This window comes from Mobula birostris, chromosome 4 (assembly GCF_030028105.1).
Source record: "Mobula birostris isolate sMobBir1 chromosome 4, sMobBir1.hap1, whole genome shotgun sequence".
NCBI lineage: Eukaryota > Metazoa > Chordata > Chondrichthyes > Myliobatiformes > Myliobatidae > Mobula > Mobula birostris.
In genome coordinates, this window is record NC_092373.1 from 65499018 (window position 1) to 65520352 (window position 21335).

At 41.7% G+C, this 21335-nt stretch overlaps 1 protein-coding gene across 2 annotated transcripts in view; it reads left to right on the plus strand.

Moving 5' to 3' along the window:
- The first annotated feature begins 14818 nt into the window (after nt 1-14818).
- The window catches only part of farsb (phenylalanyl-tRNA synthetase subunit beta), a 65692-nt gene continuing 59175 nt past the window's right edge, over nt 14819-21335 (plus strand). The window contains exon 1 of one of the 2 annotated variants that reach the window (XM_072254611.1): nt 14819-14905. In XM_072254611.1, coding sequence (XP_072110712.1) covers nt 14848-14905 — 58 coding nt within the window. In that variant the 5' untranslated portion in view covers nt 14819-14847. The remainder of the gene's footprint in view (nt 14906-21335) is intronic. The other variant, XM_072254612.1, reaches the window with a different exon arrangement.

Genomic DNA, 21335 nt, shown 5'->3' on the forward strand with positions numbered 1-21335 from the left:
CTTTCTTGTTCAGGACAACGCGCTTCACTTCGGAAACGTGGCGTGTTTTGACTTCCAGAGGAGAGAGGTGCTAGGAGGAACAACAGGGGGAGCCAAACATTTCATTCCTAAATCTAATTTTTTAAAGTATCCCCGTCAAAATTTTGGGGATTTGAAACCAAAAACAAACAAAAGTCTGGGGCAGAGCGGAAGAGTTAACATCTGAGCAGAAAATTGATGTTATGGTGCTGGTCGTACCCATGAAGGAGTTGAATCATTACCTTGTTCCTTCTCACAGCTGATGCTGATGTTATCTGTTTTACAATATTTCCAAACCCAACTCTGTATGTACACAGAAAGTTGATCAAAACAGCTGCGACCGCTACATTTTCAAAACAATGTGTTCGCGTTTCTTTTGGGGTAGTGTTGCTACCGCACCTGTGATGAACAGGCCAATTTTAATCCTGTTTAAAATATATCACGTTAAAATATATCACCACTATCACGTTTTTCATCTTTAGACCATAAACATTGTAAAGGGTTGTGATTAGAATGGGGAAATGTTAAAGCCTAATTAGAACATTTCCATGATAACTTTGAGAAGATACGATGACCAACCAACTCTGTAACAACAGTAATGTTTAAGGAAAGTCAAGACTTCTTTCAAAGTTCAAAGTATTACCAAAGTACATATATATCACCGTATACAACCCCAAGGTTTATTTTCCTGTGAGCAACCTATAGAATGTAACCATAACAGGATTAATGAAAGATCAACCAGAGTGCAGAAGACAACAGAATGTGCAAAAGCAAATATAAATAAATAGTAATAAATAATGAGAAATTGAGTTAACAAGATAAAGAGTCCTTAAAGTGAAATCATTGGTTTTGAGAACATCTCAATGGATGGGCAAGTGAACGTAGCTGTTCCCTTTGTTCATGAGCCTGATAATTGTGTATCTTTCCTTGATAATTCTGGAGAAAGATGGTTACAAGTCAAACAGGGAAGATTCAGCATGTGTTCTTAAGCTGCCATTTTAGATTAGTTAATTTCTACTTTTTCTTTATCCTTAGATTTTATGAGTTTTTAATTTGATCTACTCCAAAATTCAGACTTCCCAGTAATATTGATGTAGTCAGCACACTTCCTGCTTTTGCAAAACCCAAGGCCATTCGACCATAAGATATAGAAGCTAAATTATGCTATTTGACCCATTGAATCTGCTCCAACACCACATCAAGTCTAATTTATTATCCTTCTCAAACTCATTCTCCTGCCTTCTCCCTGTAACTCTTGATGGCCTAACTAACCAAGGATCTATCAACCTCTGTTTTAAATGTACCCAATGACTTTGCCATCAGTGGCAATGAATTCCACAGACAGACAATGCTCTGACTAAAGAAATACCTCCTCATATCTCTTCTAAAGGGATGAATCTCTATTCTGAAGTTGTACTCTCTGGTCTAAGTGTTACAAGGATTAGCCCTCAAGTATTAACAATCAGCTAGACACCGAGAGGATCTGTATTTACTGAAAAGAACCTTTATTGGCCCAGTTTATATCCACGTGAATTTACAAACTAGATGCCTATGTGCACACCTCAAAGGTTTTCCTGATCCTCCTCGAAGAGTCAAAGAAAAGAAAAGGCAATACCTGGGAAAAGGAGTCTATACTGGACAGTCATTCTTCTTGATCCTGATATAATCACCACATCTCCAATGTGAGGTCATTCACTTTTGCGATTGTTGGTCTCCACAGACCTGTCGCTGCCGGTGCTCCCAAAATTCTCCATTCTTGTTCTTTCCCTCATTGGACCAATCTATGATGTTTCAATGTTGTCGGAAATGATCACCTGACTGACCTGTATCAGTTTCTCATTGGATGAGGTGCAAAACCACTAGGAGTATTGTTTTATGGCCCTCCCTTCAGCTTTGCACATGAGATAATTTATTTTGTTTTGTCCAACTCAGACTGGTTCAAATCAGTCCAACCTGGTCAGTGAAACACTGGAGCCAGATAACCAGTTCATAGCTGTTCCTTTTGCAAACCTGCCATTTTATATAATAAACAGCTTCTTATCTGAGTATGTCTCAGATTTAGCAGATGATTAGGAGAAACTCATTGTGTCCACATTCCACTGCTCTGACTAAGTTATAGAAGAGCAAGAATCAGTTCACCAAACACTTCCACAAGATGGCGGCTGCAAGGGCAGTCTCACAAAATGGCCACTTCAATTCCTGTCACCACATGGCAAGAACAAATTATTCTGTCTGTTTCCACTGCCCTTGCCTCATTCCTGTTTATTGATCTGTGATTGTAGTTCTTTCTAGGCAACACTTTCTTCCTCTTGATCCAAAGATAACTATATTAGGATCATTATCCTCCTCTCATTCTGCTGACTGCCGTGGACCTCCCGCCCCATAGGTGTGCTACACTCACGTTATGTAAAGGTAAAAATAACCTTTATTTACTGAATTCATACATTTTTATACCAGAATCATCTCTTCTATTTTATGAGTGCCATCTGCTAACTTTCACATCATTTCAGCCTTCCTCCTTTGAACTTAATATACATTGAGCATTACAATTATCCATAAATAAAATTAGTATTACAGTAACTTGCAAAAACATTCTCATCCATGATGTATTTGAACATTTGGTCCCCAATTCCAATACTTATTTAAAAATCTGAGTCATTCAATAGTTTGTTTGCCTTTATCAGCATGTGTTTTAATTACATTCATGTGTTTAGTCTTTTGATATATTATCTCCATTGCCTTCTCCACAACTTGTGTCCACTCTGCCGTCAAGTGAGGGAATCGGTGGCAACTCAGTAACAATATAGTCCCCCAAACATCAATCTATATCAGTGCATCCAATCATGAGGGTTTTGTTCGTTACCATATCTACTGCTGGCTGAGGCAAAGTTCATCCTCCAATAGCCAGACCCTAAGGTCATGTTTCCAATGGTAACATCATGACTATCCAAATGACATCCCTTGGTATAACTTTTCCATTGTTGCTGCAGTATAAAATATAAAATATGTCTGTCACAACAGTGCATATTGAGAGAAAGACTGATAATTCACAGGCAAAATAGACAATGAACAATTTTCACCAGTAATGAAACCACAAGTGTTCTCATGATACTTGCTCACATTGTGCAAAGATCAACATAAATTTATTATCGAGCAGACATATGTCACCATATACAACACTGAAATTCATTTACTTATGGGCATACTCAATAAAACTATAGAATAATAACATTAACAGAATCAATCAAAGACACCCAACTTGGGCATTCAACCAGAGTGCAGTAGACAACAAACTGTGCCAATACAAAAAGAAAGAATTAATGATAATAAATTAGCAATAAATATCATGAACATGAGATGAAGAGTCCTTGAAAATGAGTCCACTGGTTGTGGGAAAATTTTATGATGGGGCAAGTGAAGTTGAGTGAAGTTATCCACTCTGGTTCAAGAGCCAGATGGTTGTGGGTAGTAATTGTTCCTGAACCTGGTGGTGTGAGTCCTGAAGCTCCTGTACTTCCTTCTTGATGGCAGCAGTGAGAAGAGAGCTTGATCTGAGTGGTGGGGGTACCTGATGACGGATGCTGCTTTCCTGCAACAGCATTTCACGTAATTGTGCTCAAAGGTGGAGAGGGCTTTACCTGTGATGGACTAGGCCATATCCACTACTTTTTGTAGGATTTTCTGTTCAAGGGCATTGCTGTTTCTCTATCAGGCTGTGATGTAGCCTGTCAATATATTCTCCACTACATATATATATAGAAGTTTGTCAGAGTTTTAGATGTCATGCTGAATCTCCATAAACTCCGAAGGAAGTAGAGGCACTGTTGTGCTTTCTTCATAATTGGACTTACATTCTGGGTCAAGGACAGGTGCTCCAAAATAGTTGCTGACCCTCCCTACCTCTGATCCTTTAAAGAGGACTGGCTCATGGACCTCTGGTTTCCTTCTCCTGAAGTCAATTATCAGCTCCTTGATCTTGCTAACATTGAGGAAGATGTTATTGTTGTGGCACCACTCAGCCTGATTTTCAATCTCCATCCAATATGCTGATTCATCACCACCTTTGATTCGACCAATGACAATGGTGCTGTCCGCAAACTTGTGGAGGAGATGTTGTTGACAATCCGAACTGACTGGGGTCAAGTGAGGAGATCGAGGATCCAAATGCTCAAGAAGGTATTGAGGCCAAGGACTTGGAGTTTATTGATTAGTTTTGAGGGATGATGACATTGAATTATTAGCTGTAAAGAGCATCCTCATGCATGCATCTTTGTTGTCTAGATATTCCAGGGTTGAGTGAGCAGCCAATGAGATGGCATCTCCTGTGGACCTGTTGCACCAGTAGGCAAATTGGAGCAGATCTAAGTCACTTCTCAGGCAGGAGTTGGTATGTTTCATCAGCGATCTCTCAAAACACTTCATTGCTCTGGATGTAAGTGTTACTGTATGATAGTCATTGAGGCAGAACACCACACGCTTCTTGGGCATCAGTATAACTGAAGCAGGCCAGTCTCTTAGATTGCTGATGTGAGAGGTTAAGAATCTCAGTGAACACTCCAGCCAGCTGATTAGAACAGGTCTTTAGCACCTGGCCAGGTACCTCATCTGGTCTGGATGCTTTTCGTGGTTTAGCCCTCCTGACAGATGCTTGCACATTAGCCTAAGAGAATTAAATCACAGGATCATCGGAGGGTGTGGGAGTTTGTGATGGTTCCTCCATGTTTTGATGGTCAAAGCAGGCATAGAAGGCATTGATCTCATCTGGAAGTGAAGCTCTGTGATCCTTTTCACTACTTCCCCAATGTGCAATGGCCCCTTGTGTACAGTTAATAACGATCAAAGCAACCCTTAGAAAATGCTTGATTATAACTACCCCAATCGATATATCTCTCATGTGAATTACTGCCCTACTCAATATTCACACGAGTGTGATCCCACAGAACCATAGCCATCATTACCTGAAGGCTGCTCAGTGAATCGACCTGACTAATTATTGATAATGTTACCTCTGGAATTTTATGCAAGAACTGTGTATTTGTACCCTTTAGGTTACTTATGATTTTATTCATGCATCTAAAACCATCCACCCCGGCATAATAAAAATTTGAGTCCTCTGTTCCTCCTTTGGTAGCCCTGTATTACTCAAATCCATTGAGAAAAGTTGTTCTTTTTTGATACATCAAAACTAGTTTCCAAAGGAAGTCAATCCTAAAATCAATGTCAAAAGTCATTAGCAATATATTTTATGTTCTGTAAAAAACAAAGCGGTCTTGTTAATAAAAGCAACTTTTAGGATTGCCCCCCAAATCTTTGAAACTTCAAAAATATTACTTCCAAATTCCCAATTGTCCAGCAATGAGTAATTTCTCCAAATGCCCTTTTCTCTCTGAAAGGTAGACCTCTCTTCTCCAGAACAGAGATGCACAGATTTCCGTCACCTTAACCTGGTACTTACTTTCTGGTCAAATGCATCTATGTGCATCATAGGAACAAAATTAAATAGAAATGAGAATGGAGCAAAAAAAAAGACACTGCTACAGATAACCAAATACCTAGTCTTAAGACATGAAAAAAAATTATCATCAAGATACATATTAGAAATATTGTTTCATCACTGACACCATATCTTATGCTGCCTGCTAAATGTTCTAAGATATGCTTAGGGTGAGATCCAGAACATTTAGCGGGCAGCATAAGATATGGTGTCAGTGATGAAACCCAGACGCTCATCCAAAACTGGAGATCTTAAAGGTTTGGGCGGGGGTTGCTGTGAGAGGTCACAGCAAAAAGGAGAGATGCAAATAAGGAAAACTGAACACAATGTAAGGCTATTTTAACATTTAAATTTAAATATTCTTAAACTTAAGACAGTGTGCCAGTGTTGGCCAGTGATGAGAGAGTAATGACATGGTGAAGTTAAGAAAGAGCAACAGAGTTTCAAATGACCTTATCTTTATTAAGGGTAAAAATTGGAAGTTATGCTAATACGAATGAGACCAGTTGAGGAAAGAGCATAAACTTTAGAAACCCAGTAATAAATAGTCTCAGTGAAAGAAGGGCCAGAAGCTTACTTCAGATTTAATAGGTACTGAGGTTGTGATCAGTCTGCTTCTTGCTGGGATGGAAGGTCACAAGAAAGTTGAAAAGATGAAATATGAATGTAAACTAGCCAATAATATAAAAAAGGATACTAAAAGATTTTTCAGATATATAAAGAGTGAAAGGGAGGTAAGAGTAGATATCGGACCACTGGAAAATGATGCTCTAAAGGTAGTAATGGGAGACAAGGAATTAGCAGATGAACTGAATAATAATTTTGCATCTGACTTCACTGTGGAAGACACCAGCAGTATGCTGGAAATTTGTGAGTGTCAGGGAGCAGAAGTGAGTGCAGTTGCTATTACTACGGAGAAGGTGCTTGGGAAGCTGAAAGATCTGAAGGTAGATAATTCACCTGGACCAGATGGACTATACATGTGAGTTCAGAAGGAAGTAGCTGAAGAGATTGTGGAGGTATTAGTAATAATCTTTCAAGAATCAACAGATTCTGGTGTAGCTCTGCAGAACTGGAAAATTATGAATATCACCCTACTCCTCAAGAAGGAAGGGAGGCAGAAGAAAGGAAATTATAGACCTGATAGCCTGACCTCAGTGTTGAATTTGATTGTTAAGGATGAGATTTCAGGGTACTTGAAGGCATATGATAAAATAGACCAAAGTCAGTATGGTTTCTTTAAGGAGAAATAAGACCGTAAGACATAAGAGCACTATTACATCATTCAGCATTTTTGAGTCTGTTTCACCATTCCATCATGGCTGATCCTGGATCCCACTCATGGCATGTAACTCACCTTCTGACTCCCCAAAGCCTGTCCACCATCTATAAGGCTGAGGTCAGGAGTGTAATGGAATACTCGCCACTTGCCTGGATGAGTGCAGCTCCATCAACACTCTAGAAGCTTGACACCATCCAGTACAAGGCAGCCCACTTGATTGGTACCCCTTCCACAAGCATCCAATCCCTCCACTATTGACAAAAAGTTGCAGCAGTGTGTACTATCCACGATGCACTGCAACAACACACCAAAGTTCCTAAGGTAGCACCTTCCGGAACCATGACCGTACCATCTAGAAAGATGAGAACAGCAGGTTCCTGGGAACACCACCACTTGGAAATCCCCCTCCAAGTCACTCACCATCCTGACTTGGAAATATATCGTAATTCCTTCATTGTTGCTGGGTCAAAACCATGGAATTCCCTCCCTACCAGCACTGTGGGTGTACCTACAGCTCAGGGACTGCAGCGGTTCAAGAAGGCAGCTCATCAGCACCCTCTCAAGGGCAACTAGGGATGGTCAACAAATGTTGCCTTAGCAGGCGACACCCACATCCGATAAATGAATAAAAAACTCAACCCCATACTTTTGCTTTCTCGCCAAATCTTTTGATACCCTGACTGAGCAGGAAACTATTAACTTCTGCCTTAAATATACCCACAGACTCACTCTCCACTGCAGTCTGTGGCAGAACATTCCATGGATTCACTACTCTCTGGCTAAAAAAAATTCCACCTGGCCTCTGTTCTAAAAGGTCTCACCTCAATTTTGAGGCTACGCCCTCTAGTTCCAGATACCCCCACCATAGCTGCAAAACACTCCACATATCTTAACCCCTTCATTCCTAGAACCATCCTCATGAACCTCCTTTGGACTCTCTCTAATTACAACATATCCTTTCTGAGCTATGGGGCCCAAAACTGTTGACAGTACTCCGTGTGGCCTGAATAGTGTCTTATTATCTCCTTGCTTTTATATTCTATTCCCCTTGAAATAAATGTCAACATTGCATCTGCCTTCTTTACCATACACTCAACCTGTAAATTAACCTTCTGGGAGACTTGCACGAGAACTCCTAAATCCCTCTACACCCATGATGTTTGAACCTTCTCCCCATTTAGATAATAGTCCGTGCTATTGTTCCTTTTACCAAAATGTATTATCGTACATTTCCCAACACTGTATTCCATCTGCCACATTTTTGCCCATTCTCTGCAATTGCACCACCTACCCCTCCATCCATATTCGTATCATCCGCAAACTTTGCCACAAAACCATCAATTCCATTATCCAAATCACTGACAATGTGAAAAGTAGCTTAGCAATGGCGCCTAACAGCGACTCCTTTGTTTGCATCTTTGGAAACCGCTCTATTTCTATCTTTATCTCTGTTTTTCCCTTTCAGGCTCTTTTGAAGATCCTGACCTGGAGTTACGTGCTGACTATGGTTCTTTGCGGTAATGGGACCTGCTCTCGGGGTTTCGTGACTGGCTGTTAATCGGCATGCCAAGTGCGCAGCCTAAGAGCTTTGTCGCCTTTGGAGGTCTGAGATTTTGTGGCACTGGAGACTGGGGGAGGGTGTGGAATTGGAGGTTGGTGTCCAGATAGGAGATCGATGTGTCGTGGGAGTCAGAAGATCTCAGGCTTTGGCATCTTATCTAAGAAAGGATGTGCTGACATTGGAGAAGGCCCAAAGCAGGTTCACGAAAATGATTGCAAGATTGAAAGGCTTATTATATGAGGAGCCTTTGAATGCTCCGAGTCTGTACTCGCTGGAATTTAGAAGAATGAGGGGCATCTCATTGAAACCTATCGAATGTTGAAAGGCTTATATAGAGTGAATTTGGAGAGGATATTTCCTGTACTGGGGGAGTTTAGGACCGGAGGGCAAAACCTCAAAATAGAGGGATGTCCACTTAGAATGAAGATGAGAAGGAACTTCTTTAGCCAGAGGGTGGTGAATCTGTGGAATTTGTGGAGGCCAGGTCATTGAGTGGATTTAAGGCAGAGGCTGGTAGATTCTTGATAAGTCAGGGCGTGAAAGGTTATGAGGAGAAGGCAGAAGTATGGGATTGAGAGGGAAGTGGATCAGCCATGATCAAATGGTGAAGCAAGCTGAAAGGCCTAATTCTGTTCCGATGTCTTACGGTCTGATGATCGATGGAATTGACAGAAATGGAGCAGGCTTTCTCAGTGAGGCCATTAATAATGACTTTATTATGTAAGTGAAAGAATTTCTTACGTGTTGAGGACAAGCATCGGGCAGGTTGGTAAAAGGTGATAAGGTAAATACAGCAGTTATATTTTTTAAAATACATTTTAAATATATTTTAAATGGGTCCCTTAGGGTATCTTGTAGAAAACTTGAGATGCAAGTTAATGTTTGAATGAAGTAATTTATTTTACACTTCTCAACTTTTTTTTATAATATAAAGAACACACCTTTACTCAGGAAATGTGCTGACCATGAATGGAAGGCAATAGTATTCAGTTACTACAGTATATTTAAAATTTGGCTGGATTTGAAAATAAAAACCTGTTTTTCTACTAATAGGGATACAGAATAGAAGTAGAAACCTGCTTACCACTGACCATTCTATTATATTGTAGCAAGCAACCCAGTTGTGAACACATAAGCTGTGACAACATGCCATTTGGTAATATATTGTAACTATTGTCTCCGGACATGATGGGATGTATTATCTAAGGTCATGCATGTGCTCATAATTAACAAATTGGGGCTATTTATCTAGATATATTTTGCTTCCCTAATTAGATTACATGTGGGTGATCAAAATTAAACTGAAAGAACTTGCATTTGTATACAGTGCTGACTTTTACAACCCTGGAATATCTTGAATAGTTAGCAAATAATGATTTACATCTTACATATTGTTACTGTTGTAATTTAGAAATTAAGAGAACTACGCATAAGGTCATTTGAGTTAGCATATAGCAAAAAGAAATTATAATTATAGATCAGATCTGGATCAGTTCCTGATATTTCAGTATTATTCCATGTTGAGTGGAAGAGTTTTTTTAAATGAAAATTGTGCTTATTATGTGGGTTATTAATTTAGGCGAATGACACACTTGCTAATTATTACTATCAGTATTATAAGTCCAGGCATAAAAACAATAGAAACTCCAATATACATAGCCCTTGTGGCTCCTTAAACATTCTTCACATTTAAAAAGATATTGATGATTTGAACTTTAGCATCAATTCCACATTTCTCCAAGATCTAAATAACCCATAATCCTTCCTAACTTTTACTTTTGATTGAATATATTTTATGACAGAAGGTGTCACAAACAGTTTGGTCTAAGGCATACTATCTGTAATCTGCACACAGATCTAATATTGACTCTCGATAGACTTTATGACATCCTTCATCTAAACAAGTACAATACAGCTGAATCCCAGAGGTGAGTGGTGGTTACTTACACTTGACATCCAAGTTGCATTTGAAGTGTATCATCAAACTGAAGACAATGGGCATAAAAAAATCCAGCAGCTATAATCATACATAGTATAATGAAAGAAGATTATAGTTATCGGAGGTCCATCATTTCAATCCTTAGAACACCATTGCTAGAGTTTTTAAGAGCAACCTAATCATTTGCAGTTGCTTCATCAATAATCTTCCTCATATGGGATGTTTTTGTTTGATGATTGCATAATGAGCGATTCCATTATCAATATTGCAGCAAATACAAGAAGATCTATGCAACATTCTCATATGACCTAACACATGGCAAATAACATACATACCACAGATGTGCCAGGCAATGACCATCTCCAAAAGGAAAGTTTAATCATTTTCGTTTGCTATTCTGTGCAATTACAATAGTTAATCCAACAGTTTGAAGATACTAGGAACCATCGTTGAACAGAAACTTAAATGGACCAGCAGCATAGATTGTTATAAATGACAATTGTTGATAGAATTTCAGATGGTAATGAGGAAGCATACTGAAGCAAGATAGATGTCCTTGGTGTCAACACCTCTGAGGATCTATCCTGGGGAGGTTTGTAAGATTATGAGAGTCATTGACAGAGTAGACAGCCAGTATAATTTTCTTAGGATTAAAATATCAAATACAGAGGGCATGCATTTAATGTGAGGGGGGTAAGCTGAAAAGAGATATGCAGAGTTTATTTTTACACAGGGAATGGTGGCTGCCTGGAGTGCGCTGCCTGAGGTGGTGGTGGAGGTAAATATGACAGAAGCATTCAGGAGGCTCTTAGATAGGACCATGAATGTAGATGAAAGGGAGGGATATGGAGAAGGGATTAATTTAGTTGGACACTTGATTGCTAATTTATTTGGTCCCCCACAACATTAGGGTCTGTTTCTGTGCTGTACTGTTTATGTTCTAAGTTCTATAACGTTAAACCCACTCCACCCAACCCTGCTTGTAGAATAATTTTTTCATTACCGAGAATCAAATGAAACTTCGGCGCATCATTACTAAGTGTGTCCTTCCTTAATGAAAGGGGACCAAACCATTTTCAAGGTGTGGTTTCACCAAACTCTTGAAGAGTCATAGTCAGATATTCTTACATTTATACTTGATATTCCATGTAATGAAGGAGAATATTTCATTTGCCTTCCAGTTTACTCTTAATTTTCAAATGTCTTGCAGTCTGTGAAGTTCACCCTCTTTTTCAAGTCATAGTTTATTCATAAAATGTGGAACTATAGATTAGGGAACATTGATTGTCTTCATATCATTACACTGATATTTAATGTTGACATTCTATCCATGCCATAATTTTTTTCCATCCCAAGTATGTTGTCAGCAATAAGCCTGATGTTTGTTACGCAGGCAGGCCCAGCTGCTCAGTGTCCAGTGGTGGGAGGACCCATTCTCCAAAGAGCCTTTGCACCAGCTGCAGCCAGCTTCAGCACATTAGGTTGATTTCAAGAGCTCCAGCCTGCAGCTGTCATTTGCCATCAGCTCACCAGCACATTTCACGAGAACCAAGGGCTGCCTTTCACTGAGGTGATGATCTCCCAGCAGCAGTTGATATTTTTCTCAGTTTGTGCTGTAGAGCTCTCTTATGTAAATACTTAAGTGAATCTCGAGGAGGACCACAGCATTTCTTTCTGGATTTTCTTTGCAAGTGTGTCATAAGCAGGTGGATGACAGTCTCATTCACACAGCCGCCACCTTGAGGAGAGTGCATAGAGGGACATAGACATTGGGTGTTCATGAAGAATCTAACAGATGGCTCATGTCACCACTGCCCATGGAAAGCCTTGAAGCTTTGTTGAAAGTTTGTTGAAATGATGACACTTACGCAAAATGACTAAGAGTTTGCTTGGGAAACCACCTCACAGATTCCACCATCTCCTTCTTCCATAGGACTAGAAGGCTTTCTGCACAGACCACAGGCTGATTGACTTGTTTTCAAAAGGTGTTCATTTGCAGAAATTTATGAGAGACAGGGGATATGGCAAAATCCAACAGAATAGAAGGTTATATGGGTAGAAGACCAGGCCACCCCTTTGCAACACTGGGAACATGTGGGACTTCAGTGTGGAGTGATATGCGTAGTTAGATGGATGCACAGAGGATGTTTCCCATAGTGGCAGAGGGCACAGTCTCAGAATAGAGGCATATCCATTTAGAAGAGAGATGAGGAGGAATTTCTTTGGCCAGATGGTAGTTCATCGCCACAGGTAGCCGTGGAGGCCAAGTCATTAGGTATATTTAAAGCACAGGTTGTTCTTGATTAGTCAGGGTGTCAAAACGTTAGGGGAGAAGGCATCTGTTGAGAGGGAATAAATCAGCCACGATTGAATGATGGAGCAGATTTGACGGAATAATGGCCTCATTCTGCTCCTACAGTCTATCTTATGGTATTTGAGTACCAGGGTTGGCAGGATGAGGGTTAAATTGGGTATACCTTACACTTTCTATGGAACTTGCAGATCCACATGCTCCCTGGAACTCATTCTGAATGATTGCTGTAACACAGATGTGGTGTATGGACATAACCTGTGCCATACACCATGACACAGAGCACAATATGATCAAGTTCTTTGCTGCAATTAAGAGGGAGTTGGCGTCTTTCCCTTGATTATTCAAAACAGTCAGTTCTTGGTACACGCTCTGGCTCCTTCAACCCGGATCCTCAGCATCGTCAGATCATTGGATCTCGAGGTGCAGAGAACAAAGGATCAGTTTGACCAGTTGTCAAATAACACGTCAAATAATGTTGTGGTTTTGTGCTGCATTTAGCTCTGGCCCCAAACTTGTCACAGATACCCGCGCATTAACATTGCAACTAAGCAGAAGGAACCATGTACACTATAAACAACAGGAATTCTGCAGATGCTGGAAATTCAAGCAACACACATAAAAGTTGCTGGTGAACGCAACAGGCCAGGCAGCATCTCTAGGAAGAGGTGCAGTCAACGTTTCAGGCCGAGACCCTTCATCAGGACTAACTGAAGGAAGAGTGAGTAAGGGATTTGAAAGTTGGAGGGGGAGGGGGAGATCCAAAATGATAGAAGACAGGAGGGGGAGGGATGGAGCCAAGAGCTGGACAGGTGATTGGCAAAAGGGATATGAGAGGATCATGGGACAGGAGGTCTGGAAAGAAAGACAAGGGGGGGGACCCAGAGGATGGGCAAGGGGTATATTCAGAGGGACAGGAGAAAAAGGAGAGTGAGAGAAAGAATGTGTGTATAAAAATAAGTAACAGATGGGGTACAAGGGGGAGGTTGGGGCATTAGCGGAAGTTAGAGAAGTCGATGTTCATGCCATCAGGTTGGAGGCTACCCAGACGGAATATAAGGTGTTGTTCCTCCAACCTGAGTGTTGCTTCATATTTACAGTAGAGGAGGCCGTGGATAGACATGTCAGAATGGGAATGGGATGTGGAACTAAAATGTGTGGCCACTGGGAGATCCTGCTTTCTCTGGCGGACAGAGTGTAGGTGTTCAGCAAAGCGGTCTCCCAGTCTGCGTCGGGTCTCGCCAATATATAGAAGGCCACATCGGGAGCACCGGACACAGTATTTAACAAGACCAGTGCTCTAATTCTTGAGCTTCGGGTTGGAGGAACAACACCTTATATTCCATCTGGGTAGCCTCCAACCTGGTGGCATGAACATTGATTTCTCTTAATTTCCACTAATGCCCCACCTCCCCCTCATACCCCATTCGTTATTTATTTTTATGCACACATTCTTTCTCTCACTCTCCTTTTCCTCCCTCTGTCCCTCTGAATATACCCCTTGCCCATCCTCTGGGTCCCCCCCCTTGTCTTTCTTCCCGGACCTCCTGTCCCATGATCCTCTCATATCCCTTTTGCCAATCACCTGTCCAGCTCTTGGCTCCATCCCTCCCCCTCCTGTCTTCTCCTATCATTTTGGATCTCCCCCGCCCCCTCCAACTTTCAAATCCCTTACTCACTCTTCCTTCAGTTAGTCCTGACGAAGGGTCTTGGCCTGAAACGTCGACTGCACCTCTTCCTAGAGATGCTGCCTGGCCTGCTGCGTTCACCAGCAACTTTGATGTGTGTTGCATGTACACTATAAATGATGTTTGCAACTCTGTCGAATACGAATATGTACGGACATGCCACAGTCGTATTTGTAGTTCGCACGCATGCAGCTTTTCGCTTTTTAAAAGCCACATACTGACAGCTGGTAACTCCAACCCTCGCCTCGCCCACGTTTTCTCTCGGGATCCGCCCAGAAATTACACCAGGCACCCCCGGTCCTGGTACATTACTAGTTCTTAATGTACCCGAGTAGGTAACTACATTACTCGCCGGAAGGGTACGCCAAACGAATGTATATTTTAACTATTTCAATAAGATTTAATTAACAAACAACGTATATTTCTAAAACATTATTTTCAAAAAAAAAATCAAAATAGCAGGAGACCGCAGGAACGGGAGAAGACAACTATCAGGGGGTTAAGGTCAGCCTTGGTGCGCATGCGCTCTGTGTTGATTTCCTCCGGTTGTGACCATGCCGACCGTCAGTGTGAAGCGGGATTTGTTATTTCGGGCTTTAGGGCAAACGTACAGTGAGTTTATTGATTGATTCACTCATTCATTGTAGACGTGTCGGTGGCTTGAGGGTCTCGGTGAACGACGATGGGGGGGGGGTGAAAGAAAGATCACACACGGGGCGGGGACAGACACAGACTGACGGAGGGGATGGTGAGGAAGCTGAAGCTGCAGGGTGGACTATACAGTGTAAAATGTGCAACATCAGACAGGCTGTGTGGAGCCTCCGCTAGAACCACAGAGCAATACAGCTTGGATGCAGGCCCTTCTAGGGTCCTGTATTCATTCATTTGAACACCCTTCCGTCCCGCGATTGCATCACGCAGCCGGCGTTTGCATTCCTGTGGTTGCAGCGTGCAATGGGCGTTCTCCTCCTTTCCAATAAATATATTTTATTCAACAAACAGCGTCAAATAGTGCAGATACGGGCCATTCGGCCCACTACACCTATGCTGTTCCTTTTGTCTATTTACGAGGAATGGCGTATATTTCGGGTGGAGACCCTGCAACAGCCCTGATTTTGACAATCGCTTTGCCTCCCTAGATACTGCATGACCCACTGAGTTCCTCCAGCAGTTTGCCTTTGCTGCAGATTGCAGCACCTGTGGGTTCTTGTGTATCCATATCATTCTGTCTTGCCCATTGAAGTATACAGTAAAACATATAAAAATTGCTGGTGAACGCAGCAGGGCAGGCAGCATCTCTAGGAAGAGGTACAGTCGACGTTTCAGGCCGAAACCCTTCGTCAGGCCCGAAACGTCGACTGTACCTCTTCCTAGAGATGCTGTCTGGCCTGCTGCGTTCACCAGCAACTTTTATGTGTCTTGCTTGAAATTCCGGCATCTGCAGATTTCCTTGTGTTTGAAGTATACAGTATGTCAAAACGACTCTAACATATAGTGATTATATCTGATGCCACCATCTCACCTATCATTGCGTTCTTTGGGGTGGGGGGCGCGCGAGCGGGGGTTGAAAGTAAACCTTTGCCCGTTGAAATACCTTCTCATTTGTGTCTGTTACCCCTTCGGTGGAAAATATTTTGACTGTCTACCCTATCTGTGCTGCCTATTTCACAGTTACATGAAAGCGTTTGTGAACCCTTTGCAATTACCTGGTTTTCTGCATTAATCACTCATAAAATTTGGTCTGATCTTCGTCTAAGTCACAATAATACACAAACACAATCTGCCTGAACTACTAACACACGAACAATTGTATTTTTCATGCCTTTATTGAACACAGTGTTTAATCACTATCAGTCCAGGCTGGAAAAGGTATGTGAACCCTTGTATTTAATAACTGGTAGAACCTCCTTTAGCAGCAGTAACCTCCAAATGTTTCCTGATCAGACTTGCACAATGGCGAGGAGGAATTTTAGACCATTCCTCCATACAAAACTGTTTCAATTCATCAATATTTCTAGGATACCTTGCATGAACAGTCCTCTTCAGGTCATGCCACAGCACCTCAATTGGGTTAAGATCTGGATTCTGAGTTGGCCATTCCAAAACACGAATTTCCTTCCTTTTAAACCATTTGTTGTTGGTTTTCCCTTGTATTTCGGATCATTGCCTTATTGCATCATCCAACTTCTATTAAGCTTCAGATGACAGACTGCTATCCTGACATTCTCCTGTAAAATGTCTTAATACAATGCTGAATTCATTGTTCCCTCAATAATTGCAAGCTTTACTGCCCTGAGGCAGTAAAGCAGTCCCAAACCATGATGCTCCTTCCATCATGCTTCACAGTTGGGATGAGGTTTTGGTGTTGGTATGAAGTGCCTTTTTTCCTTCAAACGTAGTGTTGCACATCTCTGCAAAAAGTTCAATGTTTGTCTCATCTGTCCACAGAACATTGTCCCAGAAGCATTGTGGAACATCCAGGTGGTGTTTGCAAACTTGGGACATGCAAGTTTCAATACTGGTGTTTTTTTTGGGAGAGCATTGGTTTTCTCCATTTTGCCTTTCCATGAACACCATTCTTGTTCAGTCTTTTTCTTATAGTGGACACATGAACAGAGACTTTAGCAAGTTCTAGAGATTTCTGCAGGTCCTTTGCTGTTATCCTTAGGTTCTTTTTCACCTCCTTCAGCATTTCACGTTGTGCTCTTGGTGCAATCTTTGCAGGACGCCCACTCCTAGCAAGAGTGACACAGTACTGAATTTCCTCCATTTATAGACAGGTTCTCTTCTGTGGACTGATGATCACTCAGGTCATTAGAAATGTGTTTCTAGCCTTTTCCAGCTTCATGCATCTCTACAATTCTTCTAAAATCCTCTGAAAGTTGTTTTACATAGAAACATACATAGAAAATAGGTGCAGGAGTAGGCCATTCAGCCCTTCGAGCCTGCACCGCCATTTATTATGATCATGGCTGATCATCCAACTCAGAACCCCGCCCCAGTCTTCCCTCCATACCCCCTGACCCCCATAGCCACAAGGGCCATATCTAACTCCCTCTTAAATATAGCCAATGAACTGGCCTCAACTGTTTCCTGTGGCAGAGAATTCCACAGATTCACCACTCTCTGTGTGAAGAAGTTTTTCCTAATCTCGGTCCTAAAAGGCTTCCCCTCTATCCTCAAACTGTGGCCCCTCGTTCTGGACTTCCCCAACATCGGGAACAATCTTCCTGCATCTAGCCTGTCCAATCCCTTTAGGATCTTATACGTTTCAATCAGATCCCCCCTCAATCTTCTAAATTCCAACGAGTACAAGCCCAGTTCATCCAGTCTTTCTTCATATGAAAGTCCTGCCATCCCAGGAATCAATCTGGTGAACCTTCTTTGTACTCCCTCTATGGCAAGGATGTCTTTCCTCAGATTAGGGGACCAAAACTGCACACAATACTCCAGGTGTGGTCTCACCAAGGCCTTGTACAACTGCAGTAGTACCTCCCTGCTCCTGTACTCGAATCCTCTCGCTATAAATGCCAGCATACCATTCGCCTTTTTCACCGCCTGCTGTACCTGCATGCCCACTTTCAATGACTGGTGTATAATGACACCCAGGTCTCGTTGCACCTCCCCTTTTCCTAATTGGCCACCATTCAGATAATAATCTGTTTTCCTATTTTTGCCACCAAAGTGGATAACTTCACATTTATCCACATTAAATTGCATCTGCCATGAATTTGCCCACTCACCCAACCTATCCAAGTCACCCTGCATCCTCCTCACAGCTAACACTGCCACCCAGCTTCGTGTCATCCGCAAACTTGGAGATGCTGCATTTAATTCCCTCATCCAAGTCATTAATATATATTGTGAACAACTGAGGTCCCAGCACTGAGCCTTGCGGTACCCCACTAGTCACTGCCTGCCATTCTGAAAAGGTCCCGTTTATTCCCACTCTTTGCTTCCTGTCTGCTAACCAACTCTCCACCCACACCAATACCTTACCCGCAATACCGTGTGCTTTAAGTTTGCACACTAATCTCCTGTGTGGGACCTTGTCAAAAGCCTTCTGAAAAATCCAAATATACCACATCCACTGGTTCTCCCCTATCCACTCTACTAGTTACATCCTCAAAAAATTCTATGAGATTCATCAGACATGATTTTCCTTTCACAAATCCATGCTGACTTTGTCCAATCATTTCACCGCTTTCCAAATGTGCTGTTATCACATCATGGTCCACATAAACAGATCTTTCTTGAGAAGAACAGGCTCTGTCAGTAACCTTCTTCTTCTCCTTGTTTAGACACATCTAGGCGTATTACAGCCCTCCGCAGGGTGTATAATTAATTACAGAACTTCAGGGAACTCAAATTCTCAAATACAACCTAGTCTCACGTATAAACTGAATGATAGACTCTTCAGTCAGATGTTGATTCTCTTGATGGCCAAACAAAGATGGAATAGAAAACCAAAATAAATTTAAGCCAGATAGCCTCTTGAACAACATGTTTCCTTCAATTTTGTATTGATTACAGCTCAGCAAAACACACTGGACTGTCTCTGGACTACCGCAGTCACATAATCCAGTAGGATATTTTCCTATTATCTTTAAATAACAGTTTAGCCCACAATGCCCCAGCCTAAATCTTGTAAATTTCACCATATCTCTACAACGTAAAAGGTACCAGTCTGAGACCTTTTTAACTAGTGGGTGACTATAAAAATAATGCCTGCCCCTTAATTCATTTTTCCAATCCTCCTTCCACTTCTTTTTATCTTTTTTAATCCTACTTCTCAATTCTGCTCTGCCTAGGGGAATTTCTACTTGCCTGCTCTGTAAGGAATACTTTGCAATGCCATCCACAATTTCATTTCCCTCCACCCCAGCATGCTCAGGTATCCATGAAAATCTTAACTGCGCAACCCATCTTTCCTACTCTAAACAACAACCCATCTTTCCTACTCTAAACAACACTAAGAGAATCCTGTCAGTAACCTGACTTTCTGTGTCCTTTTTATAGGGTAGGACTCCTCCACAACCCACACCTCTAATCTCATCTCGTTGACTGGAACACCTGACTCCTTTTGTAGAAGGCAGTATCTCAGAGGTTCATGTACTTTTTTGAACCTAGACTATGATTGTTGAAATGGTGTACTCAGTGTTGATGACGAGAAGATGTACAATTGTTTATGTGTTATTAGTTTAGGCAGATTGTGCTTATCTATTATTGTTACTTACGTGAAGATTAGACCACATTTTATGAGTAATTAATACAGAAAACCAGGAAATTGCAAAGGGTTCAGAAACTTTTTCTTGCAATTGTGGATACTTCAATCAGGTATCCTCTCAGCTTCTTTTGCTCCTAGAAGATAGATCCAGCCTTTCTGATCTATCCTCACAACTAAAGTCATTCAATCCACCGAACATCTCAGTGAATCTTCTCTACACTCTCTGCAGCGTAACCGTGTCCTCTTATAGTGTGGTGACCATAACTTGGACAGGGAGATTTAGACAACCATAACTCCAACTGATTTTCTCTGTGTTTACAAACTTAGCAATCATACAGTACCTGCAGCATAACACATAAATCATTAATATACGGACTTTGGGTCGTCCTTGGGTTACGAACAGGTTTTGTTGTTATAGATGTCTATTAGTTAGAAAGTGCACAGAATTACTCATAATGATAAACATACCTCCACAGTATTGAAATGAAAGGTGTTGATGATGGCCAGTTAATGTGAATATTTATTTATTGTCTACCCGCTAACTAGTTACAGTGGTACAGAATCTGAATTATCTCATGCAACACACATAAAAGTTGCTGGTGAACGCAGCAGGCCAGGCAGCATCTCTAGGAAGAGGTACAGTCGATGTTTCGGGCCAAGACCCTTCGTCAGGACGAACTGAAGGAAGAGCTAGTAAGAGATTTGAGAGGGGGAGGGGGAGATCCAAAATGATGGGAGAAGACAGGAGGGGGAGGGATGGAACCAAGAGCTGGACAGGTGATTGGCAAGAGGGATATGAGAGGATCATGGGAAGGGAGGCCTAGGGAGAAAGAAAGGGGGAGGGGGGAAGGGGTATAGTTAGAGGGACAGAAGGAGAAAAAGAATACATACATATATAATAAACCTGATGGTATGAACATTGACTTCTCTGACTTCCGTTAATGCCCCACCTCCCCTTCGTACCCCATCCGTTATATATTTATTGTGTATTCTTTTTCTCCCTCTGTCCCCCTCTCTATCCCCCTTACCCATCCTCTGGGCTTCCCCCCCTCCCTTTCTCCCTGGGCCTCCCGTTCCATGATCCTCTCATATCCCTTTTGCCAACCAACTGTCCAGCTCTTGGCTCCATCCCTCCCCCTCCTGTCTTCTCCTATCATTTTGGATCTCCCCCTCCCCCTCCCCCTTTCAAATCTCTTACTAGCTTTTCTTTCAGTTCGTCCTGACGAAGGGTCTTGGCCCGAAACGTCAACTGTACCTCTTCCTAGAGATTCTGCTTGGCCTGCTGCATTCACCAGCAACTTTTATGTGTGTTGCTTGAAATTCCAGCATCTGCAGATTTCCATGTGTTTGCTGAATTATCTCATACCTGTTTTTGATGTGCTTGAAGTATCAGTGCATGTTGGATTACAAATAAAGTGTCATTGCACAAGCATCAATAGAAGTGATTCCAAAAACATGGTGAAACTGACAGCTTATGTTATTCAGAGACAATGATTTGTGATTACTGTGGGGGGGGGGTTACATACAAACAAGGCTGTTTTTCATGTGAATTTAATAATATTTGTGTGAACTTGTATGCATGGGTGTCCATAGGTAGTGCATTTGTAATCTGGGTCACATACAAGGATCTTTGCACCACACCTACCCTGTGGTATACCACTACTTCTAATTAGAAAAACATACTTCAACCATTGCCCTCTGCCTCTTATCATCAAGCCAGATTTAGATCCTGAATAGTTATGTGTAGGTCTTTAAACTCCTGTACCTGCTGCCTGATGGTAGTAACAAGAAGAGGTTAAGTCTTAGATGGTGAGG